This window comes from Penicillium bovifimosum, assembly GCF_028826915.1.
Source record: "Penicillium bovifimosum strain IBT 22155 chromosome Unknown utg000006l_segment0_segment0, whole genome shotgun sequence".
Classification (NCBI taxonomy): Eukaryota; Fungi; Ascomycota; class Eurotiomycetes; order Eurotiales; family Aspergillaceae; genus Penicillium; species Penicillium bovifimosum.
In genome coordinates this window covers 2,714,594-2,740,316 of record NW_026622715.1, presented here as the reverse complement: position 1 = coordinate 2,740,316, position 25,723 = coordinate 2,714,594, and the positions used below count along the sequence as shown (strand labels likewise).

Genomic DNA, 25,723 nt, shown 5'->3' with positions numbered 1-25,723 from the left:
AAAGACATGGGGGGTTCGAGAGGAATCTACCACCTTCTTACATTACAAACCAAGTTCTTTAAGCTAGGATTCAAAGGAGAAGGCAAGGGTAACAAAGGAGAAGAAGACAGCAAAGACGCCCGGCTATTCAAACAACAAGCACAACCTGGAGCAGCTGGAGCCCCACTTCCCGCCAACTGGCCAGCCTCCAGCCAACTGGCAAGCATTCCGCCAACTGGCCAGCTGGACGAATTGCCCCACCTCAATAAGCCCACTGCGACAAGTGCCGCGCCTGGTCCGGTGATTAATTCTATTGCAAAGGGCATCAAGTTTTCAATTTTGGTTCACAAACTGCTCGATCTCATGATTCTCATCGACCTCGAGCTCAGCGGTACCTAGGTGGCGCGATCGAATGGATAGCCTTGGAACCATATTTATGAACATTTTCAATAGCTTGGCCCCTTTGATCGAGCTACTGGGTACCCCCAGGCTCATGCCCGTGAGCCTTGAATCCATATGCACGCGTGCCACGAGGTAGCGGAAATAGGGTATCTGTGCCTTTCAGCTTACCCACCCCACCCGGTGTGGGTGCGCCACGCCCATCTTTGCGAGAGTCTCTTGAAGAGGACGCGGCGGGCCCAGATGACGGCACGGACCCCCAGATCTACTACCCGTTCATACCACAGCGTCCAAGACGGTTACAGTGCTAACGGGATAAAAAGCACCTCAGGGGCCGAGGCGGGATTACAACAGCTCTTAAGCTCTTGGATTATGCGACTAATTGTTCGTATAGTTTACAGCGAAAACAATAGAGATAATAGGAGGCACATGACACAGATGTTTTGAGAGAAGACCCAAGCTACCAACAGGACATATTGGATCTAGGAATGTCTTCCAGTGCCAGTAGGACCGGTGAGATACCCACTGATCATAAAGGCGGCGGAATATTTTGTTCTGTCGTCTGCTGTATGAACTAACCACAGAAGACTCGCGCCTCTGGATCAGAAACAGGCAGACCATCGAGCGGACCGAGACCTAGAAGCGGCAGATCTTGTCACTATATACATCAGAGGCATCAAGACACGAATGATAGACAAAGTGTGCCCCTGGACCCTAGCTCCGACGAAGAGGGTTTTTAGCCATTCCCACCAGTACCGAAGTACACCTCTTTGCGAGGGGCCAGGTTCCGGGTCACACCTGTCGAAGGGGTAGTGGGGGAGGTGGAAATATTGTAACAGGGGGATGGGAATCAAAGTATCAACCAAAGCAAACAGCGGAAGGGAAGAAGTGGAGGGAAGAGGAGATCAGGTGCATCAAAGATAAGTATCGTAGACAAGTGGCGCATAGTCATCCTCGCTCCATGACCCACAAGTTTTTGGTCGACCCCGCTCAGTACCGAAGTACGTCTCTTTGCGAGGGGACGGAGGTCGTGTCTCGGTCAAACTTGTCTAGATAGGAATCTTGGAGCGGCCAAATCAGACAGGAGAAGGGAAGAGGAGATCAGGTGCATCAAGATAAGTTCAGTAAACAGGAGCACAATAGTCACCCTCGCTCCATGACCCACAGGTTTTTGGTCGACCTCGCTCAGTACCGAAGTACGTCTCTTTGCGAGGGGACGGAGGTCGTGTCTCAGCTACACGTGTCTAAATAGCAATCTTGTAGCAGCCAAATCAGAGAGGAGAAGGGAAGAGGAGATCAGGTGCATCAAAGATAAGTATCGTAGACAAGCGGCGCGCATAGTCATCCTCGCTCCATGACCCACAGGTTTTTGGTCGACCCCGCTCAGTACCGAAGTACGTCTTTTTGCGAGGGGACGGAGGTCGTGTCTCGGGCACACTTGTCTAGATAGGAATCTTGTAGCAGCCAAATCAGAGAGGAGAAGGGAAGAGGAGATCAGGTGCATCAAAGATAAGTATCGTAGACAAGCGGCGCGCATAGTCATCCTCGCTCCATGACCCACAGGTTTTTGGTCGACCCCGCTCAGTACCGAAGTACGTCTTTTTGCGAGGGGACGGAGGTCGTGTCTCGGGCACACTTGTCTAGATAGGAATCTTGTAGCAGCCAAATCAGACAGGAGAAGGAAGAAGAGATCAGGTGCATGAAGATAGTATAGTAGACAAGTGGAGCTTACGGACTTCACTTCCTCGCTCGAACCGGTGAGGAGGGTCGCGCCTCGGTCACACTTGTCTAAATAGGGATCTTGTAGCAGAAGAAAGGGCGTCGAAATATCAACCAAAGCAGAGAGAAGAGGAGAAGAGGAGAGGAGAGGAGAGGAGAGGAGAGGAGAGGAGAGTAGAAGAGGAGAGGAGAGTAGAAGAGGAGAGGAGAGTAGAAGAGGAGAGGAGAGTAGAAGTGGGTAAACCTAGCAAGATGGGAAGGGAAGATGGAAACAGGAGAAGGGAGGTGGAGAAGAGAGAAAGAAAAAGTGAAGAAGCGAGAGAAGTTCCAGATATTTATACCCAAGGAATACCGAGCTGCCTGTTTGGACAGGCAAACAATCTGGTCAAACAATCTGAAAGAACAGTCACAGTCCTGAAAATCTCTGAATATCTTGTGACTTCCCAAGAAAGACCACAGTCACAGTCATACACCACCAAGACCCCCAAAGCCTTACAAGCGTTGGGCAGCCCGTGGGAAACATCTTATTTCGATTGGCGCCATGATATTAGGCTGGCACACTTTCACTTAATTATTTCTTGCCATTTTGATATCGTCGAAGCATCCAATCAACAGAGATAAGTATGACATGAGGCCTTAATCATGCGAACGGTACGATGGTGTGCGGCCCCTGAGAAAACTTGCAGCTTTACGCAGTGTTCATTGGTAGCCCTTATGGCGAAACTAAGCAAATGGAAGTTATTACTGATGGGTAGCGGTCAATTTTACCCAGTCTCATAGATGTTTCTTCGTGGATAAAATCATGCTCCCATTTGGTACAAGATTAACCTTATTTAAAGTTCCCGACCCGAAATGCGGGGAAGTCCGAGTTTCAGCCGTACGTACAGTGGCGTACACACTACAATAGAAGCAACGTGCTTTGAATTGACCTAGTTACGTCTTGATCTGTTGCAGCTCGACCTTGTTATGTCTACGAGAGGTACGAGAGAGCAGGTATGAAGTCAGATACCAATGTTGGATATGATATTTGTGAAAAGCACGTGATAGCCTGCTCGCCAGTTGGCTAGTCCAGTTGCCTAATGGATAAGTGATATCCACGTGAAAGAATCATGGACATCGCGAGGACGGTAGCTTATGCACAAATGTTGATAGTGATTTCGGTAATGGTCATAAGATAGCACCTAAGCATACGAAACATGAATGCAGAAATCCCCACTAGCAGTGATCATAACGATGCAGAAAACCGCCGGAAAAAAAGGAACGAGTAGAACCAGAGGATGGAACCTTGAAAGTAAGGATATGATGAAACGAAGCAAAACACAAACCGCGACAACAAGGCAAATGTGCAAGATAATGCAAAAAAGCAAAAGGAGAGTGGTATAGATGGACATATCAACATGCAGAAACGAAAAGCAGTCAAGACTGCGGAAAGATCAGATCGTGGATAAAGTGACAGGTTCATGCTCCGTGAGTGCGCGTAGGTGTATGCAGATAGGATTATGTATGTGGTATTGTCGTAGGTGGTTCTCGTAGTTTTGGAGCTGATGCAGTTGCCGCAACCAGGGTGCGGGTGACATGCAAGTATGAAAGGTCAGGTCATGAAAGGTGTCGTGAGACTAGAAAATCATAAATCGCTTCTGTTTCGGCTTGTCGGATTCGGTAGCTGGGTGATTGGACATGGTTAGTTACGTGTAGCATTGCAGCCTAGATTATATACAGGCGAAAATAGGAGGAAATATTGTATCACTCACCCTGAGCTGGCCGTGGACTCTGGCTCTGTTCCTTGCGCTCGGACTTCTTAAGACGGCCCGCATTCTTCGCACCATTGCGCGCACTTGTGGCAGGATGTGACCCCTCCGCCGCAGCCCGAATAGTCGCAATGCGATGCTTAGCCCGCTCATCGCCCTGATCAGCTGCCTTGACGTACCACACATTCGACTCGAGCGGATCACGGCGGCACCCAATGCCCATCTCAGTGAAGTAGCCAACAGCATACTGAGCCTTGGCGAGGCCAAGATTCGCCGCCCGAAGAGCCCACTCATAAGCCTCGTTCTCATCTTTCTCGAGAACAGGCTCCGCACCAACAAGATACCACGCGCAAAGCGCCATCATTGCAAGCGGATGACCATGCTGCGCAGCGCTGGTATAGAAGTGGATGCTAAGCGCGGGGTCTCGCGGGCAATTCAACTTGCCGTACTCGTACGCATCGCCGAGACGATAACAAGCCTCAACATGGCCGAGCTCAGCGGACTTGGTGAAGAGTTGTACTGCATAGGTCTCGTCGGGGAAAACGTCCTCTCCGAAGCCCTTCTCGTGCAGCAGGCCGAGCTCGTACGGCCCGGAGTTGTACTGTGCGTCTGCAGACTCGGTCGCCCGCTTCATCCACTTGATACCCTCGCGGTAACGCTTGCCGAGTCCCATATCGCCGGCGATACAAGCGTGGGCCATGCGCATCATGGCGCCTGGGTGGTTCTTTGAGGCTGCTTGGCGGTAGAATTGGACAGCCTTGCCGCCGTCGGCGCGGCAACCCCAGCCGAACTCGTAGCACAGTGCCGTGCGGTAGCAGGCCTCGACGTGGCCGTGTTTGCTGGCTGCGAGGAAAAGCGGGAACGCCCGGTCATGGTCTTCAACGCCCTTGTTGAAGATTCCCGACGCATATCCATCGCCTAGGTAATATTGGGCGAAGGGATAACTGCGGTCTGCAAGGCGCTGGAGAATGGCTTTTGACTCGCGGAGCAGTCGGGCGCGAGTGATGGGACTAGGGTCGTCGATATCCACGGCTGGCATCTCGCGCATGGAGTTGAGCATGAAGACGGCGAATTCATAGAGCACTGTTGGCTCATCTGTCTTCTTCACGTTTGCTAGGTACATCTCGAATGTCTCCTTGTGACTGAGAAGAGAAGCGTTATTTCCGACTACAGCTTGGAGTCGCGAGTTGTCGAATTGGGTCGCTGTCGGGCCCGGCTGCGGATACGACGTGTTGAGTAAATCGAGTAACGACAGAGACCGGCCGTTCTCAGGGGTGCCAGACGAGTTGCGTGAAGACGATCGTGTGTGCATATAGGGCGATGCGGAGAGGTTGCGGCGATGACCCTGACCCCCCAAATCCGATACTGACGAATATGCGGAGACAGGGCGCGATAGCCTTGATCGCCGAATAGCTAGTTTATCCGTTGAACCTGACGGGCTGTCCCGAGCATGGGGCGCTGGTTTTCCAACAGGCTTCGCAGTTGGCTGTTGCTGATGGTGGTAAGCAAGAGGCTCATAGCCGTCCGACGCCTGTGCCGCGCTCTCCCAGCTTCCTCGTGAAGAGCTGTCATGGCTCTGCTCTAACGAGGCGCCGCTCTTGCTCGGGTTGTCGATGGAACCGGCTCTCTGCGGCTCTGCCGCGGACCATGACCCACTGTTCGTTGGGGTGTGTCCATATGAATGCGCGCGTTTGTAATTTGGGGCTTGTATTGAGTCTCGCCGCGGTGGGAACGCAGGGTTCCAGCTGTGCTGAGGGGGCTGTACGGGCCCGTCAAGCGACAGTTCTGTAAACTCGGAGAGTTCAAACTGCGGCGTCGGAGGCCCGTTGTATGCGCCTTCGATGCGGGCTGTTGAGGGCTCTGGAATGTCTGCGCCATGGCTGAACTTGACTGGTGAGCGCGGCGAGTTTTGAATAATTGGCGAGGTCTCGGACTGGGATGCAGGGGGTGGGACCGGTTTGCGGTTGAGATTCAGGTTCTGAGGGCGATTTGGAATGGTGCGAGGCGTGCTTTCGTGTGTCGAGGGGGATTGAGGCGACGATCGAAGGTAAGCTGGTGGGGGAGAGGGCAGCGCCTGACGGTATGCTGGGACGGGACTGGCCATGATGTATCAACTCGTGCGCGAATAGGGTAATCGAATGCGCAATAATCCAATAGCGAGCGAAATTCTGAAGACCTGTCTATAGAAGAGCGACAGACACAGCACTTGTATGGGGATGCTGGATCCCGTGGAGAAAAGCGAGGGTGAGTTCGGGGTTGGCCCCGTAAAAAAGAGTGGACCACACGGGGGACGCTATTGAGTGTTAGACGATCCTCAAACTACCGGGGGATCACGATTCACAATGATACTAAGTAACTAAACTGAAGTTAGGAAAGCGATCGACGATGAGTTTGAAGCGAGGGGCAAAGAACAGATTCAAAGACTTGTAGAGGAAAAAAAAGGTCCCACTCACAATCGCTAGTTCACTCCTTCTTTCAAATAATTTTTGCCTGCTATTTATGGCCCTTATTTCTACGCGCCCTGATCCACAAGATTTTGCACAAGAAAGTCCCGGATCGTTTATGAGGATTAAGTATTAGGGTTCTCTCCCTCCAGTTCACCTCGTATAACATCCCCAGATCAACCCAATAATCAAAGCTGATGCCTATGAGTAGCTCCGTCTCCATTTGTCCCACTGAATCTGACATCTCCACTCTACGGTCTCGGTGCGGAGACCGAACAGGGCTCCGAGACATGCCATAGATCTAAGAATAATTTTAAGGACCTATGACATGGCAGCGCATAAGACATACGAGAACAATCAACGTGGTCTTGACTCCGCATATATATACGGTGAGAACCGAGTTGATTTTCCTTCTTCATGAGATGGGACGGCATAAGTCTTGCTGTACTTTAGAGCGGGTTGAGACCCGGCTATGTATTCCGAAGCTATGTGCGTGGCAAGAGTAGATAGGACAGGATAATATACTTCGTACACTAGGCACTTCGAAGCGTACCTGAAACTCTCTTGGGGCATATAATCAAAGAATCGCTGTTTCAAACAGAGGGGGCTTGATCTCGGGAGCTAAGCGTAACCGAGATGAGTACATTTCCTCCTTTCCTCCTATGCCTCTTTTCCCATCACATTTCTTTTGACGCTGAACGGGACAACGCAATTGAGTTCGAGTAGTGCGCTGTACCTTGGAACTGATTTAGGGAGGAAAACTCTCGCACGGCCCATCACATTTCCTCCTTACCGCGCACTCGGCATTATCACAGCATAAGATATGTCCATACAACCAACATAACCACTTTCTCACTCGTCATCTTCTCAGAATCTGAGAGAATTCACTTACGCGACACATGCGGCGACTCCGTAAACCAGATCGCACAAAGAACATTTGATCCAGTACTCTAAGCTTACTCCGACGCTGACCCGTCCAATGATCGCCTCCCGAACCGCCCTCAGTCTTCCTACAAAAGCCGAAGAACGTGGGCCGACATTCGACAAGGATGCCGGGCTCCACGACTCCACCATGGAGAACTCCCCAGCTCCGCGCCATTCCCTGCGGATCCGAAGCCAACGGTATGTCTCATTCTCTATTGGTGAGAGATTGATATCAAATGGGCATTATTCCTCGGCAGGCGTGTAATTGGTTCTATCGATGATGTCGACGGGTAATATTTACATATTGTAATCAAAACGGACTGGTGCATAAACATGTGTATGTTGTACACATTTATGGGGCCTAGGCTAGATCTCTGGGGATTATCGTGATGATCGACCGCCAGTTGTCGATCATGAGGGTCGAATTGGGGATTGTTATTGGGGCAAGGATATACACAGTACCTAGGTCCTGATTTGACATACAATATTTCCAGCCACCTATCCTGCATACCTATACCCAGAGTCTCTTGGCTGCTAACTCACGGGCTCTTACGGAGTACTGTACATTCCATCAGGCTTCCGTTGCGGGCGACTACAGTCTACATGCTCCATACATGGACAGGTAGCACAGATCCGCCGCACTCCATGTCCTGAGATAGGGTGGCATATATAAGGCGTGCATTGCCGTTCGATTGATCCTGGTTTGTTTTTTGAACTTCGAGTCTAGATCCCCACACCGACTCATAATACGATATTGTTCGCGTTGCTATGCTGGAGGAAGGCGGAGGACCGGAAGTACACAGTACAACAGATCGAAATCACAGAGATCACATTCAAGATGTATCACAAATGGGCTTACTGCCTGAGGAAGGGGCTAAAAGGGTTTGTTTATTTCTTTTCATTTTTCTCTGCTATGTCTATTGATCAAGGTGAGCATCCAGGAAGTATGGACGCAATATGTAACTATCGTCAATGTGTGATGATGTGGCAATTGTTGTGTTCAGCGTGGCATTTATTTCAATCGGACACTAAGGAGACTAAGGCCAGGTCTAAGCAAGAAACAGTTTAGCAGCTCTGCCACTCAAAAATAGATGAATTGAAGACGTCTCGTGATCAGGAAAAAAAAGTAGCAAACCCTACAAACCCCCTCGGCTAGTCTTCCCCTCCCGTAACTCTTTCCATCTCGCCATCCTCAAAAGGTGTCATTCGCCAATTTAGCCGATTTATGGACGGTAGAAATGGAGACAAGCCATGGGTTTAATGGATGTGATTGGTAGGGGGATTGCCCCTAACGACAAAGAAACGGAATATTTATTTATCTCAGACCAGAAGAAGAAAATAAGACATAATAAGGACCGAAGAAGAAGTAAATTACGCCTAGACAGTGCATTTTATGCTCCCTTCACTGTGAAAATAAGCAAAGTAAAACAAGCTAACTCTCTCAGGCGAGGTCCCGTGTACAACGTCTTTGTCACTCCCTTTTCTCACATCTGGACTTAATACTGTTATCCACATTCGTTGCTACACTCTCGTTTGTGTTTTAAGTGTTTTAAAGGGCGATCTCTCGTTTTCCAAGGGACCAAGGGTCTTGAAGTGACGTTCGGGTGGGACTTTGTTTATTCTCCACCACCGGCTCGTTGCACAGGCCGACCAGATTGTTTTCACTGCGACACCGGAGCCTGACCTCAACCAACTCTAGTTTGCTGGTCAATAGAGGGAGAGATCTAAGAAAGTGAAAGAGACTGGGTCTTAAAGAGCGAAATACGAGTCGGCGACTCGCATTCTTCAGGAGATCGGGTCTGCGCATTTGACATGTTTCAGTCGGCAAACTGCAGATCGATCTCTTAAACACTCTACTCGATCCAACCTGCCATTGATGAACAGGAAATAGCAACAGTGAGTATGACCCTTCCGAAACCAAAACCAAAAGAACCGAACGAGTCAGGAGTCTGGGGTCGCAGGGGGAGTTGTCTGACATTAGAGACAGGAGCGAGATGTCTTTGCCGCAGAGGCCAGGCAAGGCCTCACCTCGGCGCGAGGAAGCCCGCGCATTTCGTGAACCCTCCCGACGCCGTCGTCGCGACATCGACTCGGGAACTTACAGCGACGACCCCACTTCTCCCTCCCACCGACACCGTCGCCGACACTCCCACAGCCACCGAAGAGGAATGGATACAGACGAGGAGCGCGGCGGCGATGAGAGACGCAAAAAGACCATGGTGAAACCAGAGCGCCGACGAGACGATCGTGACCAGACCAGCCACCACTACCGCCAGCGATCGCACCACCTGCCCGCTTTCCCTTCGGCGAGTGGGGATGATCCGTTGTTGGACCACAAAGATGGCGAGACGAACAGTTCGCGCAGTATGGATATTAAGAGCAAGGACGGTCTCTACGGTGCGCGGGGTAATGTCAACAAACCCATGGAGCGGGTCCCCAGCAGACATCGCTCCAAGAAGAAGAAGAGAGGGTCGCGACGGTCGTCTCAGGGAGCTTCCGCGGAGGAAAAGCGACGCCAGAAGGCCATTGAGCAAAGCGGTCCGCCCGAGTTGTGGCCTACGTACTGTGCAGCGATCACTTTCTTCATCCCGGACTTCGTTCTGAAATGCTTCGGCATGCCCCAGAAAGAGCAGCGCACTGCGTGGCGCGAGAAGATCGGTCTCATCAGCATTATTCTAATGATCGCTGCTTTTGTCGGTTTCCTGACTTTTGGTTTCACGGCTACGGTTTGCGGCTCGCCCCCGATCCGTTTGAAGGTTAATGAAGTCAATTCTAACTACATGATTTTCCATGGAAAAGCATATGACTTGGCCGGGTCCAAGCACGCCGGTGTAGCTGGTATCCCTGCTGGTTCGGATATCATCTACGACTTGCCGCATAAATACGGTGGGCAGGACGGCAGCTTCTTCTTCCAGCAGGTCAATGGTGCGTGCAAGGGCTTGATCACCGCCCAGCCTGATGGTGGTGTTCCTACGAACGCCAACGGAGACCTGGGGTGGTACTTCCCTTGCGCACCCTTCAACCAGGATGGGTCGTCGACGCCAAATTTGACCGTTGATTACTATCTGGGATGGGCTTGCCACACGGCCAGGTCTGCCCGTGAGCCCTTTTGGACGCTACGCAGCGACGGTGATGTGTACTACACATGGGAGGACACGAAGAACAAGAGCCGCAATCTGGCAGTCTACTCTGGAAACGTTCTTGATCTCGATCTCCTGGCCTGGTTCAACAGCAGCCAGGTAGCATATCCCGACCAATTTGACCAGCTCCGCAAGAACCCCGATGTTCGCGGTGTTGATCTCACCTACTATTTCCAAAGTGGGGAGGAGAAGAAGCTTGGGAAGTGCTTGGCACAGATTATCAAGGTCGGCAGCATCGATACCGATACCGTTGGCTGTATCGCGTCGAAGGTCGTGCTTTACGTATCCCTGATTTTCATTCTCTCCATCGTGGTTGTCAAGTTCGGTTTCGCCCTGCTCTTCCAATGGTTCCTTGCACCTAGGTTTGCCGCGCAAAGCACCAGTATGGCGTCCGACGCCAGGACTCGCAATCAACAGATTGAAGACTGGTCCAATGACATCTACAGACCCGCCCCCCGAATCACCGAACCTATTGTTCCTGACCGCAGCAACAAGCGCGCCAGTTTCCTCCCTACCACATCCCGTTTCTCAAGCCCGTACAATGTGAGCAGCAGCACTGGCAGCAAGCAAAGGCCGATGTATATCACCATGGCTAGTCAGAACTCGACCTCGCGGCTCATGCCCAATTCGAACCCGGGAACCATGTACAAGATAAGCCAAAATGGTAGTGGAGGCACTCTGAGTGTTGATAACTCTCGTCTTAATCCTGCTGCCAGCCGGAGTAGCTTGGTTCCTCCAACCCAAGATCCTGGATACCCGACACTCATGACGGACTACGAGGGTCCGGGTCCTGCGGGCTTCATTCATGAAGCCGTGGTTCCTCAGCCTCCCCCTGAATGGCAACCATTCGGCTACCCTCTGGCTCACTCTCTTTGTCTAGTGACTTGCTACTCGGAGGGTGAAGAAGGTATCCGGTCCACTCTCGATTCCCTTGCCATGACCGACTATCCTAACAGCCACAAAACCATACTCGTGATCTGTGATGGTATCATCAAGGGTAAGGGAGAGGAGTTCTCCACCCCTGATATTGTGCTGGGCATGCTCAAAGACCCTGTCGTGCCCATGGACGAGGTCCAGCCATACTCTTACGTGGCTGTGGCTACCGGATCCAAGCGACACAACATGGCCAAGGTTTACACTGGATTCTACGACTACGGCGATGCTTCCATCATCCCGCCCGAGAAGCAACAGCGTGTCCCCATGATGGTGGTTGTGAAGTGTGGAACCCCCGAAGAAGCGACCCAGTCCAAGCCCGGTAATCGCGGTAAACGAGACAGTCAGATCGTCCTTATGTCTTTCCTTCAAAAGGTTATGTTCGACGAGCGAATGACGGAACTTGAGTTTGAGATGTTCAACGGCCTGTGGAACGTCACGGGCATCCCGCCCGACTTCTATGAGGTGGTACTCATGGTTGACGCCGACACCAAGGTATTCCCCGACAGTCTGACACACATGGTCTCGGCCATGGTGAAGGACCCGGAAATCATGGGTCTCTGCGGAGAAACCAAGATCGCGAACAAGACCGACAGCTGGGTAACCATGATCCAGGTCTTCGAGTAAGTTCATCCACCGTTCGTGACAGACCGCAGTTACTAATTCCACGACAGGTACTTCATCTCCCACCACCAGGCGAAATCGTTCGAATCCATCTTCGGTGGTGTAACCTGTCTGCCAGGATGTTTCACCATGTACCGAATCAAAGCTCCCAAGGGCGGCCAGAACTATTGGGTGCCCATTCTCGCGAATCCTGATATTGTCGAACACTACTCGGAAAACGTGGTCGATACTTTGCACAAGAAGAACCTGCTTCTTCTTGGCGAAGATCGCTACCTGACAACTCTGATGCTCAAGACCTTCCCGAAGCGCAAGCAAATCTTCGTTCCTCAAGCCGTCTGCAAAACCGTCGTTCCGGACAAGTTCATGGTCCTACTCTCCCAGCGTCGTCGCTGGATCAACAGTACCGTCCACAATCTATTCGAGCTCGTCCTCGTCCGCGATCTATGCGGAACCTTCTGCTTCAGCATGCAATTCGTCATCTTCATCGAGCTGGTCGGAACCCTCGTCCTACCCGCCGCCATCTCCTTCACCATCTACGTCATCATCTCTTCCATTGTCCGGAAACCCGTCCAGGTCATTCCGCTCGTTCTTCTCGCCCTGATCCTGGGTCTACCCGGTGTCCTTATCGTCGTCACAGCACATAAACTCGTCTATGTACTATGGATGTTGATCTACCTCGTCTCACTCCCGATCTGGAACTTCGTTCTCCCGATGTACGCGTTCTGGAAATTCGACGACTTCAGCTGGGGCGACACGCGCAAGACGGCCGGCGAAAAGGATAAGGGACACGGCGATGCAGAGGGCGAGTTCGACAGCACGAAAATCACGATGAAACGGTGGCGTGATTTCGAAAGAGGTAAGCTTTGATCTCTGCGATGATGTATGAGCCAATGCTAATAGTTTTCCAGAACGCCGCCTACGCAGTGCCTGGACTCAGCCCCGTCCTTCGACGGATTCATATCCATCGCATTACGAGACATATTCCCATTATTAACGAAAGCGATAGCGCTTGATTTTTGTTCTTTCAAGTTTTGGTCTCTAATTATTGTGCATCTTGTTTCTATGTGATCTACTGTACGATTTACATCGGGTATCTTCCGGCGTTCGAAGTCTTATAATACAGTTCAGAGCGGGCGTTGCATGGCTGTAGTTTGATTATTTCCACGTGTGCTCATATCTTACTTCCATTTGATTATTACTTTCTTCCTCTTTTTTTTTGCCTGTCTTGCTCTTCATTCTTCACTGGTCTCACAGCTTGTACACAGTACAGAACCCCAATATAGCCTCTTGTAGTGATCCCCTGCTAGTCTTATTGACCGACACGATACCTATGATCAGTCAGTTTAAAGAACCTAAGCTATGATATAGCCCTTGCCACCTGCTTCTCACTGGCCCAGTCAGTCCCCGTAAGCTCGCGAGCCCAAGCCGTGCCCAACAGGATCAAAGCGCAGGTCACCGGGCTTGACCGGGTTGGATCTGCAGTGCGTCCCTCCCTGCATTAAGTTAGGTATTATTTACATTTACATATGCGAGGCTCGGGGTGATTTAAGCATCTGTATACATTGGTTTAATAAGGGTGAGAATTCGAGAATTCACTCATACTGATACATCATACGGAGTACAGTAGTACTCCATAGCCCTTGAATTGGAACAATGGAGTGATCATGGACTAGGCGGACTAAAATCCTTAAATGACTCCAAATCTCCAGACTCCAGGGACCAGAGGGCAGAGAGTCCTGCACGAGTATGAATTTGACGTGCTTTTGCCTGATTTTGCTATTTGCATGTACACACTCTCGGCCAGACTTTAAACTCTTCTTTCCACCCCCACATGGTCTTATCGCCCTCTTATCCAAAAGGCGGACAGGCGGAATTGTCGTCTCCACGTTCTCCCTGCCACGTTCCATACGACCGTTCCATATGACTGCATTCCCTTGCGTCCCCGAACTCATATTGGAAACAGTCCGGAAAAGTCTACCGCGCACTGATCCCTCGCTCCACTCAACTCCAATTCATCAGCCCACGCTTTCAGTCTACGGTGTCCTACTCGACCACCCGCATAATCCTTTTGTCCTTTCGTCTCAGTCTTGACCTCATCTTCGGCTTTCCATCCTACCTCCGATCATCTCCCCGCGGTTGACTCGGCATTTCCATCTCGACCGCTCTCCCGCTTTCCGCTGCCAGTTTGCATAATAGGCAGACGTGGACCGAGTGCGCCACGCAGTCGCTGTATAGTGTGGGGTCAAATTGGCGACCGACATCATCGAGTCCGCAGTCAGCCGTGAGACTGCTTACTGCAACACATAAGCACACACACACACACCCAAGACAGAAGCAGCCGTGACATTCAAGTGGTTCGGCATTGTCTATAGGTCCTCGCTACAAAGTTATTGTTGACTGGACTGTCCCTCCGCTTGTGCGACCAGCGCCACCCGCCATCCCTGCCATCCGACCCATTTGGGACGTGAACGTGATCATCCGGTGCCTTGCTGCACGGTGCCTGGAACAGAGGAAACATTAGGTGAAGGCGCTGTGTTTCGGGAGACCGGTCGGCGACCTCGGTGGATTGCTTGTGTTTCTGCGGTGAAACAAGTAGTCCATGGCGGGCGATGCTTCATTCCAGCAACTGTAACTCTGGTTCGAATCGCCCGTCATCCGACTTCTCTGCCCGCTTGCTGAATACCGCGGCCTCGTCGCGTCATGTGTCATGTGATAACGACGGAGTGTCAGCTCAGCGAGTCATGGATACCTCTTCGCATTCTTTTGGTGGTAGGATGTCTGGTCGGGAGGACGAAACGAGCTTGAATTTGACGGAGACGGTTACTTCGACGAATATGGCCTCCGAGGTTGATCGCCGTCTACATGACGTGGGGGTTGCTGCTCTTGCTGCTGTGGCCCAATTTCCACGTCCTGTGAACAATCAAAGTGATTCTTTTATTGTGTCGGAAGTCGTCAATGCCGTGACTAGTGCTGGTCCTTTCGAACCTCGAAGTATGAACTCAGGGGTTTCTTCGGGACGACGAGGACCTCATCAACAAGCTGGCACGGGCACGGCTGGACCGGAGTTTGTCTTTGGTTCAAATCTGGGTGGTGGCGATGTGGATGTGGAAGCGATTCTTCAGAACTTCATCCAACGCACCGAGGCCCGACAGAATGCTTTCGCGACGGACAGCGGATATGACGATAGTCAAAAAGACATGATTATGGATTATGAGTCGGCGACTATGGAAGACACTGCGTCACCCACGCACACGTCCGATAATGAGCTTGAAGACTTTCTTCAATTCTATCCGGATGAGGAGGAATACTACTATAAGCGCAAGCAACGGCCTGCGCCCGACGCTGAAATGACGGATTACGATCTTGATGATTTCTACAACAGCATCAACTATGAAGAACTTGAAATGGATCTTCCACAAACGCTTGGAGTGTCTATGGCGGACGCTTTCGAGAATCATTTCGCCGATCCACTGGAACTCCCTGGACCACATCCGGCATCTATCATCCACACTTCCAGTAAGTCGCATGGCTTGTAATATGCGATCCCGGCTAACTTGGTTCTAGCATACGAGCGGAATCTCACTATTGATGAATTCATCCAACGCTGGATGGTCTCCATACACCCCCTTCCGCAAGGCTTTCACACCGAAAGCCGAATACCGCCACAATTGCGCCCGCTGTCGAAAATGATTAGCTGGCAACCTCCGCAGGAAACGGCTCGGCCGCACAACTGGAGACGCGATTTCTATGATCTGCAGCAGATTCCGTGGACAGAAACTTTACGTGTGACACGGTCTGATGCACGGGCGGTCCGCGATGCATGGTATACCTCGTATCACAATCTGGACTACTCGCAGGTGGGCCATGCAAAACGTCTTCCGGCGCATGAAACCTTCTTCCGAGAAAGTTCCATGCATACCTCGCACAAGGCATCCATCGAGCATTTTCAGCTTCGCAATTTGATGTCGACCCCAGCACACAACACCGTACACTATGCCTCCCGCTCAAAGATATTCTCATGGACCCCCAGCACCGGCGATGCGCGGTGCTTGATTGATATGAGCCAGGCCGACCCAGAGTCAGGATTTCTCGATCCCGTCAAGATCTCCACTATGAAAACCGCGCACGGCTTAACGATAGCAGGGGGGTTCTGCGGCGAATACGCCGTATGCAGCTCAAATGGAACCGGCCCCAGCTTCAAAGGTCTCGTCACCCCAGACTTCAACGATGGCATCACCAACCACGTCGACATAATCCCCAACCGCACCGGCCCCTCACCAACCGGCGTCTTCGCCTCCAACGACAAACACCTCCGCATCCTCGACACGGAAACCAACATCTTCACCTCCGACCAAGAACTCTCCCAACCCATAAACTGCACCGCCACATCCCCCGACAGTCGTCTCCGCGTAGTGATAGGCGACTCCCCAGATGCCTGGATCATCGAATCCGACACCGGCCGCCCCGTCCACCCCCTGCGCGGCCACCGCGACTTCGGCTTCGCCTGCGCCTGGTCACCAGACATGCGCCACATCGCAACCTCCAACCAAGACAAAACGGTCATTATCTGGGACGCGCGCACCTGGCGACCCCTCGAAACCATCGACTCCGACGTCGCCGGCTACCGATCACTGCGGTTTTCGCCTGTCGGCGGCGGCCCGCGCACTCTCCTCTGCACAGAGCCGGCGGACCGCATATCCATCGTGGATGCGCAGCTCTACCGCTCGCGCCAGGTGCATGATTTCTTCGGCGAGATCGGTGGTGCGGATTACTCGCCTGACGGTGGGGAGATCTGGGTTGCTAATACTGATGCGCATTTTGGTGGGTTTATGAGGTATGAGCGCAGGCAGTGGGGGAGAAGGGTTGGGTTGACGGATTTGCCGAGTGAGTGGGCTACTGAGGAGGAGTTGGAGGGCGATTCGAGGTGTGTTTTGGGGAAGAGGGAGAGGGAATTGAGGTTTATGAGGGGGTTGTCGGATGTGGAGCATGAGTCTTTGATTCTTTAGTTCCGGGTTGGGTCTTTGATACTGTCTCTGTTTATTTTCTGGGTTGGTATTTCTGCTTCTCTTTGCATCTGATACCCTGGGTTATTGGCGTTGTTGGATGTTTGTATTTTATTTCGATAGACATTTATATCTTGTTACTATATAGTTGTGATCCCCCTAAGCCCTAAGAATAACCTCACTTAGCACAAACACAGCCTACTGTTCAAACACAACAAACCCTGATGTAAACACCCATTCCCCTCAACACCCAATAAAACCTTACACCCCGAACCCACTCAAATTGGCCACATCACTCAATCTGACGCTCCAATTGAAACAATCTCCAAGAACCCCGCAACTCAGCTCAGCCCCTCCCCTCCACTCCAGCCACTCCGACCTTCAGCTGAAGCTCTTCTCTTCCGACTATTTCCATTTCGTTCTTCCCAGTTTTCAGCTTGTTTAAGTTCAGCTCCACTCCAGCTTCTTTTTCCATTTCTTCTCTTCTACTAAAGACTTTCTCCTAACCCCAACCCACAAGCTCAAACTCAAGCACAAGCTCAAGGCTATAACCCAAAATGTCTTATAACAACCAGCAGTACGGTGGAGGTGGCTATGAAGGCCGTTCCAATGAAGGATACGGCAACCAAGGCCAAGGCCAGGGCCAGGGTGGCTATGGTGGTGGTGGTGCCTCCAACGATTATTACGGCAACAACCAGAACCAAAACCAGTATCAGAGCCAGAACCAGGGCTACGGTGACCAACAAGGCTCCCACAGTGGAGGCTACGGCAACAACAACGACAACTACAACAACGAACGCTACGACAACCAAAACCAGGGATATGGCTCCCACAACAACAACAACGACAACGACCGTCCCTCCTCGCACGCCGGCTACAACGCCCAATTCTCTTCCAACTCCAACACAAACTCAAACTACAACAACAGCAACTCAGACTACAACTCAACAGACCTCTCCAGCGCGGCAACGCACGCCTCCGAGAACCACAGCAGCGAAGATAAATCCCTCTTCGACACAGCCCTATCCTTCCTAACGAAGAACAATCACTCTTCTTCTTCTTCCGACATCGACGAACAACAAGCCGTAAACGCACACCAAGCCATGTACGGCTCGAACTCATCCAACCAGAAACACGACTCGAACACCGTTGGTGCCGGCGCTGCTATGGAGGCTTTGAAGATGTTTACGTCCGGCGGCAAGGATGATGGCGGTATGGATAAGAATAAGCTGATCGGGCTGGCTATGGCGCAGGCGGGGAAGTTGTGGGATGAGAAGAATGGGAATGGGGGGAATGTGGTGAGTTTTTTATTTTGATATTTTTGATATAACATGACAACAACCCCCTGTGGGATAGGGATTGCTAACGTGTGTTGTGTCTAGTCTGGTGATAAGCAGTCTGCTGTTAATTCTGCTGCGGAGGTTGCGTTGAAGATGTATTTGAAGAGTCAGGGGGGTGGGATTGGGGGGACTGGGGGTGCTAGTGGGCTTTTGAGTCTTGCTAGTAAGTTTTTGTAGGTTCGATCTACATGAACGAGGCAGGACTTAGGTGATTAGGGTACTTGATCTGAATTGAAAGTGTTCTTCACAAACGATGTATATTGACACTGACTCCACAGTAGTGTAATGCGGCATGTAAAAGCCGAAGGAAATGAAAAAAATGAAATGATCGCTGACCTGATGTAATGCACAAGCCTAACGAGGAGAAAATAAAAAGGTCAAACGCTAAGCGCAGAAATATCCAACACAGCGACAGACCATAAACAATTATGCTATTATCTACCACTCATCGTCGTCATCGTGTTTTCCCTGCATCGCGCTCTGTCGCGCCCGCAGCGCCTCCGCAAGTCCGCCTGCCAGACTAGCATTCGAAGCGCTGTTGGGGGTGCCACGGCCGCTGGCGCCGGACGAGTCGCCCGATTGCATGCTGCCAGCGCTGTCCCGGGGAGCGGGAGGAGGCGCGGGCTTGCGTCCGGCCATGTTGGGTCGCTTGGCGGGAGGAGCGGGCGGGGCGGGTTTGGTCTTTGCGGCGGCAGCGGCTCCGGCGCCGTTGGGAATTGGACTGGGGGTTGCGCGGGGGGCAGCGGGAGGTGGGGGTGGAGCGGGCTTTGGTGTGGGAGCGACAGCTAATTCTTCGAGGTAGGCTTCCGGGGTCCAGCCTTGTACTGAGGTTGTTGTGTTCATGCACAGCCACCATCCTGGTAAATGTCAGTTATGATCACATTGAGAGGGGAGATGAGGTCCTTACCATTTCCATCCTTGGAGACAATTTGTACAATTTCGCCTGTGCGGATGGAAAGCTCGTTCGCCCGGTCGCTGCTGAAGTCGTACTTGACCTTGGCAGTGGGCTTTTGGGCGGCGGCAGGAGGTGCGGCCGGGGGAGGTGGAGGAGGAGCCCTGACAGAGCTGGTAGACTCGGTGCGAGTGTGTACAGCGGCAGCGGCAGCGACAGCGGCCACAGGTTGAGGCACGATGCGCGACTGCGCGGCGGGTCGTGGTACAGCGGCAGGCTGTGGGGCAGGCTGTGGGGTAGACCGGGGAAGAGGCTGGGCAGCAGGGACTGGTCTGCGAGCAGCCTGGGACAGCTTCGCAGGGCCGCCGCCGGGGCCGCCAGGACGCAACAGCCTGCCCTTCGTCACAGGGCGAGCAGCAACCGGCTTTGGTCGCGGAGTAGGCTTAGAGACAGAGTTAGGAGGCTCACCAGCACTAGTGTGGATCGTGCTGCTCTTGTAGGTGTCGACGTTTCCAGCTGCTGGATCTTTGATGGCCTTGACTGTCGCCAGCTTGCCAGGCTTCTTGTTGTATTCGATGGTCTCCCCGATCTTCAAGTTGAGTGAACCCCGCAGGACGGTATTCAGGTGAGTGAAGAACTCGGTCTTGAAGACGCAGTTGATCAGAGGATCGGGCTCTTGAGCCCCGATAATCAACGAGAACCAATCATCCTTTAGGTTCGAGGTGCTGACACTCTTGATGGCTCCAACAGGAATGGTTCGTTCTGACGTAATGGAAAGTTGGTTGTTGACAATACTCTGCGCCACAATGAACACATGTCTGTTGGTCAAGACAAGGATGCGGGGAACTGGCTTGCTGGAACGACCAAACTTAGAGACCAAAGTCTCAGCGCGACAAGAGAACACAATATCTTCTGAACCGCTGATGCCTGCACCATTGCGGATCATCTCACCCGGACCGCCAGTGTTCCCAACCCCAAGGTAATCGCCCAAGAAGCGACGAGAACCGAGAAGACTCATTCTTCGGCGTTCCTTGCGGCCCTGGAGCAACTGGTGTCCTTGGTCACGGACCTTGATGAACTCGAGACCACCAGTCATGCGACGCCAGAAGCGCTGGATACGGATCGCACATTCAATGCGGTATCGGAGATAGTTCCTCCAGGCACGCTGGATGCGGATGGCCATGTTGTGCCAGTACTTGTCTCGCATGGCTTCTAGAGCGAACAGAGTTTCCGGGGTCTTCACGAAAACCTTCGTGATACCCATTTGGTACTCCTCCGCGGGGATGCGAGTATCCTGCAAGATCTGCTTTGCGCCGGATTCCACATCACCAGTCCAGGTGTAGTCACCGGCATAAGATGTCTTCGGTGACAACAGGTAGAATCGCTCGGTGAACTTGTCAAAGGTCTGACGATACGCGAATCCAGCACGTCGAATGCGGACGTTCTCTTGGAGACCCAAGTACTTGATCTGGTGGAGAACATTGCCCTCATTGTACTCCTTAGGTGCCTTGTTGTCGTTGGGCTTGATGGTACGGATGTAAGATGGCTGCGCCTTCATAAGCGTCGCTACAAGGTCATTGGCGGATGCCTTGATCTTGTCACCGGCAGTAGGTGGACGACGCTTATCGTCCTGGTCGACCTGGTTTGGGAACAGCTCGTGGAGGAACGCGTTGCTACTAGATTGAGCAAGGTTCAACAAGTCCTTCAACAGCTGATCCTTGTTCTTATCCGTCATTCCTTCGACGGCGTAGCTGACATCACCAGCGTAGTGCTTGATGATGAACTGACCTTGACGACCTTCGAAGTTGGGGTTCTGAGACAGGAAGTTGAGCCTACCAACAAAGGTCTGATCGGCCGCATCGGAAACGGCGTGAGCAGTTGCGCAGGCATCGTTAAGGGCAGCGAAAACACCAGGAGGGCGTTTGTCCTCGATCAAAGAGCACACGACCTTGTTGTCAAAGTACTCAATAGGAGTCCATTTGATCTGCTCGCGGGCATATTCATCCTGCTCTGCCTTGAGAGTCAACTGAATAAAAATTTGTTGCAACTTTTCGTTGACATAGTTGATGCACAGCTGCTCAAAGGAGTTCTTTTCGAAGATTTCGAATCCGTAAATATCCAAAATACCGATCGAGTTGGCAATAGACCCCCGAGCAGTCAATGACTGGTTAACGCGCTCTACAATCCAGTCGAAGAGATTGAAATAGATCGCCTTGGCCAAAGCATCTCGAACAGCGGAAGCTTGGACCCTGTTCAATGGCACCTCGTAGACGGAACCTCTGCGCCCGCCACGAGCAGTCTCCATCAGACGAATCGACAAGGCCTTGTTGACTTGCGCGGCATCGACTTCCAACAGATAAGCAACGAAATCGACGACTGATTGATCCGGAATAGTAGCATTGCCCTCGTCATTTTCGGTAAATTGGATGTTTCCAATCCAGAGAATAGCTGCCAGCATGCGGAACACATTGTCCTGTTCAGCATCGCTCATTCCAATGACCTTCATCGCATCCAATGTATCCTTGAATTCGGCGACATCGTCGACTCCCGGTACGTCGTAGCACTTTGAGCGACTCGTGTAGAGGTATGACTGGGGTTGTTGGAGCCCAAAGCTGTCGCGGTACTTTTGCGGGGCACCCTTGGTGAGTTGGTAGAAGATGTGGAAGTTTCGCTCGTTCGTGATCTGGCCGACGACCCGAGATTTCTCCAACAAATAATTCGTGATGTTTGCTCCTACCGGTTCTCCGTTTGTGTTGAACTCCAGTTCCAGATACTTGCCGAATCGGGAAGAGTTGTTGTTCCGCAGGGTCTTCGCGTTACCGAATGACTCCAGCAAAGGGTTCGTAGCCAGAACCATATCCTTCGTTTGCTGAATGGACGAATCGCCACCTCCAGAGACACTGGCAATGTATTGCATAATCCGCTTGGCGGCCTCAGTCTTTCCCGCACCGGACTCTCCGGAGATGATAACACACTGATTGTCCTTGTAGGACTTCATGTTGTAATATGCGGACTCGGCGACTCCGAATACATGAGGCGGGACTTCGAGGCGGTTCTTGCCCCGATACGAATCGAGGACAGTATCGGTGTAGATACCCACTGCGATGACACATGTCTGTCAGCAAATAGAGCATTCTTTGTTCTTCGCGGGGCGACTCACAGTCTCGGAAAGGATTAACGGACACCAGCACATGGCCAATGTAAGTCTAATAATCTCGCATCAGCATATACTCATCTTCGCGCACAACCCCGCAGTGCGCGCGGGAGAGCGATCCCTTACATAAATCTCGTCATGCTGGAACCGAAGCTTCAGGTTCTCGTTGATGGCCTCGTTGGAAATCTTGCTAAGCAGTGTAAGATCTGATACACCAATCTCCTTCTTCTTGCTGCTCTCAAACGTGGCCTTCTTCACCTGCGGCTTCCCCCCGCTTGCCGGCCATCGCCAACATCTGCGACTGCTTTTGAGCGTCCGAAACGACTCTTCTTTTCTCCGCCAACGGGGCGTCGTGATTGACCCTGTACCGTGATCGCGTGTCAGTTGGTGCTTATCTGGCAACGTGTTGGACCACCTACCATCTTGTGTCAACCTCTCGGGATCTTGCGCCCAGGCGACAAATGTAATTCCGACCTGTCAACCGAATCGCGTTATGACTTCAGTGTCAGATTTTGAGCGTCAGGAATCTGCGAAGAGATAATTTCGACAGGGTTTAGAAGCAATACCAGTAAGGTATGGAGTAATTGCAAGAGAGGAATGGGATGTGCCTAGTCGGACTTACGTACGACAGGCAAACCAAAGCAAACTGCTGCGCCACACCGGGCCTTTACTTCTCCCTCAGGGGCGAATCGAATACAACGATGGATCCATCAACTGGTTACTAATGAACTGGTCACCGCCTGCCTCGAATCTGAGCAATCCCATTGCTTCCCTTTGTTCCATCGGAAGTCCTTCTTTCCATTTCGGTTAGCCACACGCGTCAAGGCTTGTGGCGCGTGCGCTTAAGAATAGAAGCACCGACGTCATTGGGCATATCCCCAGGACAAATCTACTGCCTAATTACAAATCGTCCTTGTTCAATCGAGCCGTCGGGTACTATCTGTGCCTGAACTATTCGGGTTGTTTAGACTGCTGTCTCAGGTCTGCGCTTCAGGCAGTCCGGTTGATGTCGCTGGGGTTGAAGCACCACCTAACTAACTATCGCCTCCACCATGATTATGTGTCAGGTAAATAGAGGGTTCTCATTTTGGCGCTTCTGGTGTTTGTGCTCCACCCTAGCCGGATCAATTCTCCTCCGAGGGCCGTCGGTACACAAACCCCTGAATTCCTTCATCTCTAGATTCGGTCATTAATATTCAGTCACTCATTCATTCATCCTTTGCATTGGATATTCTGCATTCATATCCACCCCTGTATTGGACAGCTTGTATCTTTGTATCTCTGCTGTCCTCCGTATCTGTATACAGCACTCCGTATCGCTGTCCTTCATGCTTTCATTGCCTCATTTCTAGGCTGTTATTATGTCTTGGTGCCCGTCTTTCAACGGCCGACTTCCCTGTCATCAACACGCTCATCAACACGCTCATCAACACGTTCATCAACACGTTCATCAACACGCTCATCGTCTCCCGTATGAACGGCCACGCCAGTTGTATTGGCATGAACTGAAGACTCCTCAATCCGCCGATATCCGGCCAGACGAGTTCGAAGTAATTAAACCTTCTTTGCTCCACGTTTCACAGTTAGAGAAGGTTTAGTTACTTCAAATTCCTCTGGCCGGATGTCGGCGAATTGAGGATCATGTCCCATCTCATCCCAATAACTATTCCTTAATCGCATTATAGTCTTCTTGCTGTTCACGGAACTTTCCAGCATCCTCGAGATCTATATTATGCTTCAATTGCACAGCTAGATTTGCCATGTCGCTGATAAATGTTGTTAGGTTTTGTTCTTTTGTCGAGCGTCTTTTCTTGTTTTTCTTCCTTTTTCTTCTCTCCTTAGCTGGGTTTGTTATCTTGTTGAATTGGATTGTTACCTATTTCAGCAGATTTAGCCTGTGTGAGTGCGTGAACGCTCGGGGCCGCCGTAAACGGTTATATTTGGACTAATGGTGATTTTAATGGTCCAAAAAAACACCGAACTTCCGCTATGGTATACCGGAAGACATTTCGCTATGGTAAACCGGAAGACGTTTCGCTATGTATCTTAGGTTAGCTGTAGTTGAGCATATCGAACACGTCGGTTTGAACGGTAATCGAGGTCTCTGACTAGGTTGTGTTCAACGATGGAACTGGAGGTTGAGTCGAGTGAGCCGATATGGATGTATTCCAATTGAGCTCTGCCAGTAGGTAGAAACGTTCCACACCACCGCCCGTCCTTCCTTCCAGGCTTTCTCTCCCAAGATTATATCACAAAGCATTTCCAACTGGAGGCTAGGTACCTAAGTCGTCATGAATTGCCTCGGTATATTGCTCGGTCTTGAGTTTAAACCCGAGTACCATGTCCATACATGCCCGGGCTTTAGAGCAGCTTCAGTGATTCATGGCAGCGCGTTGATCTTGCAGGTACCAAATCCGACTTCGCGAACCTACGCCAGGGTATACTTTGGAAGACCTCTGGACTGCCCGACTAAACTTGCCCCGAGAAGTCAAGTACCTACGTCGCCAGTGCAAATGCGCATAGAGAACTGCTCTGGACCACATGAACCCCGCTTCTGAGCAATAAAATCATTAATCTACCTGTTAACGTTACTTCTGTTCCTCTGATAGAGGAAAGAGTCATCCCGTTCCATCCACACCCAAATTTCGATTGAACTCACCGTATATAGCATATGCGCTATTACCCCGAAGTTTGTACCGTATCTCATGCCCATCAACAACAAGCCATCGCAGAAAGTCCGATATCCCGTGGTTTTCTCCATTCGATTCCACTCATCCCGGATCCGTATGCCCCATTGTCTTCTTTAGCGACAAAATCCTTCACACAAGGCGGCAGGCCAAGGACACTACAGTCAGAAATGGGGGCGAAAAGTAACGAGAACCGTGGACGACGAATCCTGCGAAATATGGGTCCCTGGAGGGGTCTTGAAGATCCACCTGGCCCGTTTGTGGATGTAGATTCCAACGCCATGTTCATGAAGGTATCCACATTCCACCGAGGCGGGGTTGAATGTTGTCGAAAATCATGTCATCCTCATCATATGGCGAGACGATGGGAAGACATGAATCATTTAGGCCGAAGAAGAACAGAGTCAATGTCTTGGGGATGGTAAGTTGTTGAAACAAACTTGACTTGGCGTCGCAGCCGGCGCAGGCTACCTTGTCGATATCACCTGACGGTATGCATATCTGGCTGTAGCGCCGTAAGCGCCCATAGTATGAGGACCTTTATACCGAACGTAGCATGGTGTTAGAATAGTCAAGGTCGATCTGCCAGCCTCATAATTCCGCTTACTGGAAGCGACTTACTCGGGAATAGAGTGGTGGGGGGATTGACATGAATCATGATCACCTACAATGTAAGTACTGTATCGTTGAAATCTTAAGTAGGTCGATGCAGTCAATTGATGCCCGCCATGACGACC

At 51.5% G+C, this 25,723-nt stretch overlaps 5 protein-coding genes across 5 annotated transcripts; 3 read left to right on the top strand and 2 right to left on the bottom strand.

Moving 5' to 3' along the window:
* Positions 1-3,840: 3,840 nt before the first annotated feature.
* chs3 (putative chitin synthase activator (Chs3)) lies at positions 3,841-5,949 on the bottom strand (the record flags this gene model as incomplete). Its single annotated transcript, XM_056669423.1, has 1 exon — positions 3,841-5,949. One exon carries the CDS (start codon positions 5,947-5,949, stop codon positions 3,841-3,843), a length of 2,109 nt encoding a protein of 702 aa, XP_056519253.1.
* A 1,319-nt stretch (positions 5,950-7,268) lies between these two features.
* On the top strand, positions 7,269-12,904 carry chsF (chitin synthase CHS3; the record flags this gene model as incomplete). The annotated part of the gene is made up of 4 exons (XM_056669422.1): positions 7,269-7,411; positions 9,201-11,909; positions 11,961-12,766; positions 12,819-12,904. 4 exons carry the CDS (start codon positions 7,269-7,271, stop codon positions 12,902-12,904), a joined length of 3,744 nt encoding a protein of 1,247 aa, XP_056519252.1.
* Positions 12,905-14,651: 1,747 nt separating this feature from the next.
* Positions 14,652-16,916, top strand: N7515_008677 (WD40 repeat domain-containing protein; the record flags this gene model as incomplete). Its single annotated transcript, XM_056669421.1, has 2 exons — positions 14,652-15,426; positions 15,475-16,916. 2 exons carry the CDS (start codon positions 14,652-14,654, stop codon positions 16,914-16,916), a joined length of 2,217 nt encoding a protein of 738 aa, XP_056519251.1.
* Positions 16,917-17,470: 554 nt separating this feature from the next.
* N7515_008676 (uncharacterized protein) lies at positions 17,471-18,539 on the top strand (the record flags this gene model as incomplete). The annotated part of the gene is made up of 3 exons (XM_056669420.1): positions 17,471-18,211; positions 18,296-18,416; positions 18,532-18,539. 3 exons carry the CDS (start codon positions 17,471-17,473, stop codon positions 18,537-18,539), a joined length of 870 nt encoding a protein of 289 aa, XP_056519250.1.
* Positions 18,540-18,691: 152 nt separating this feature from the next.
* N7515_008675 (class I myosin myoA) lies at positions 18,692-22,721 on the bottom strand (the record flags this gene model as incomplete). Its single annotated transcript, XM_056669419.1, has 6 exons — positions 18,692-19,110; positions 19,161-22,244; positions 22,306-22,351; positions 22,426-22,489; positions 22,558-22,661; positions 22,719-22,721. 6 exons carry the CDS (start codon positions 22,719-22,721, stop codon positions 18,692-18,694), a joined length of 3,720 nt encoding a protein of 1,239 aa, XP_056519249.1.
* Positions 22,722-25,723: the final 3,002 nt, after the last annotated feature.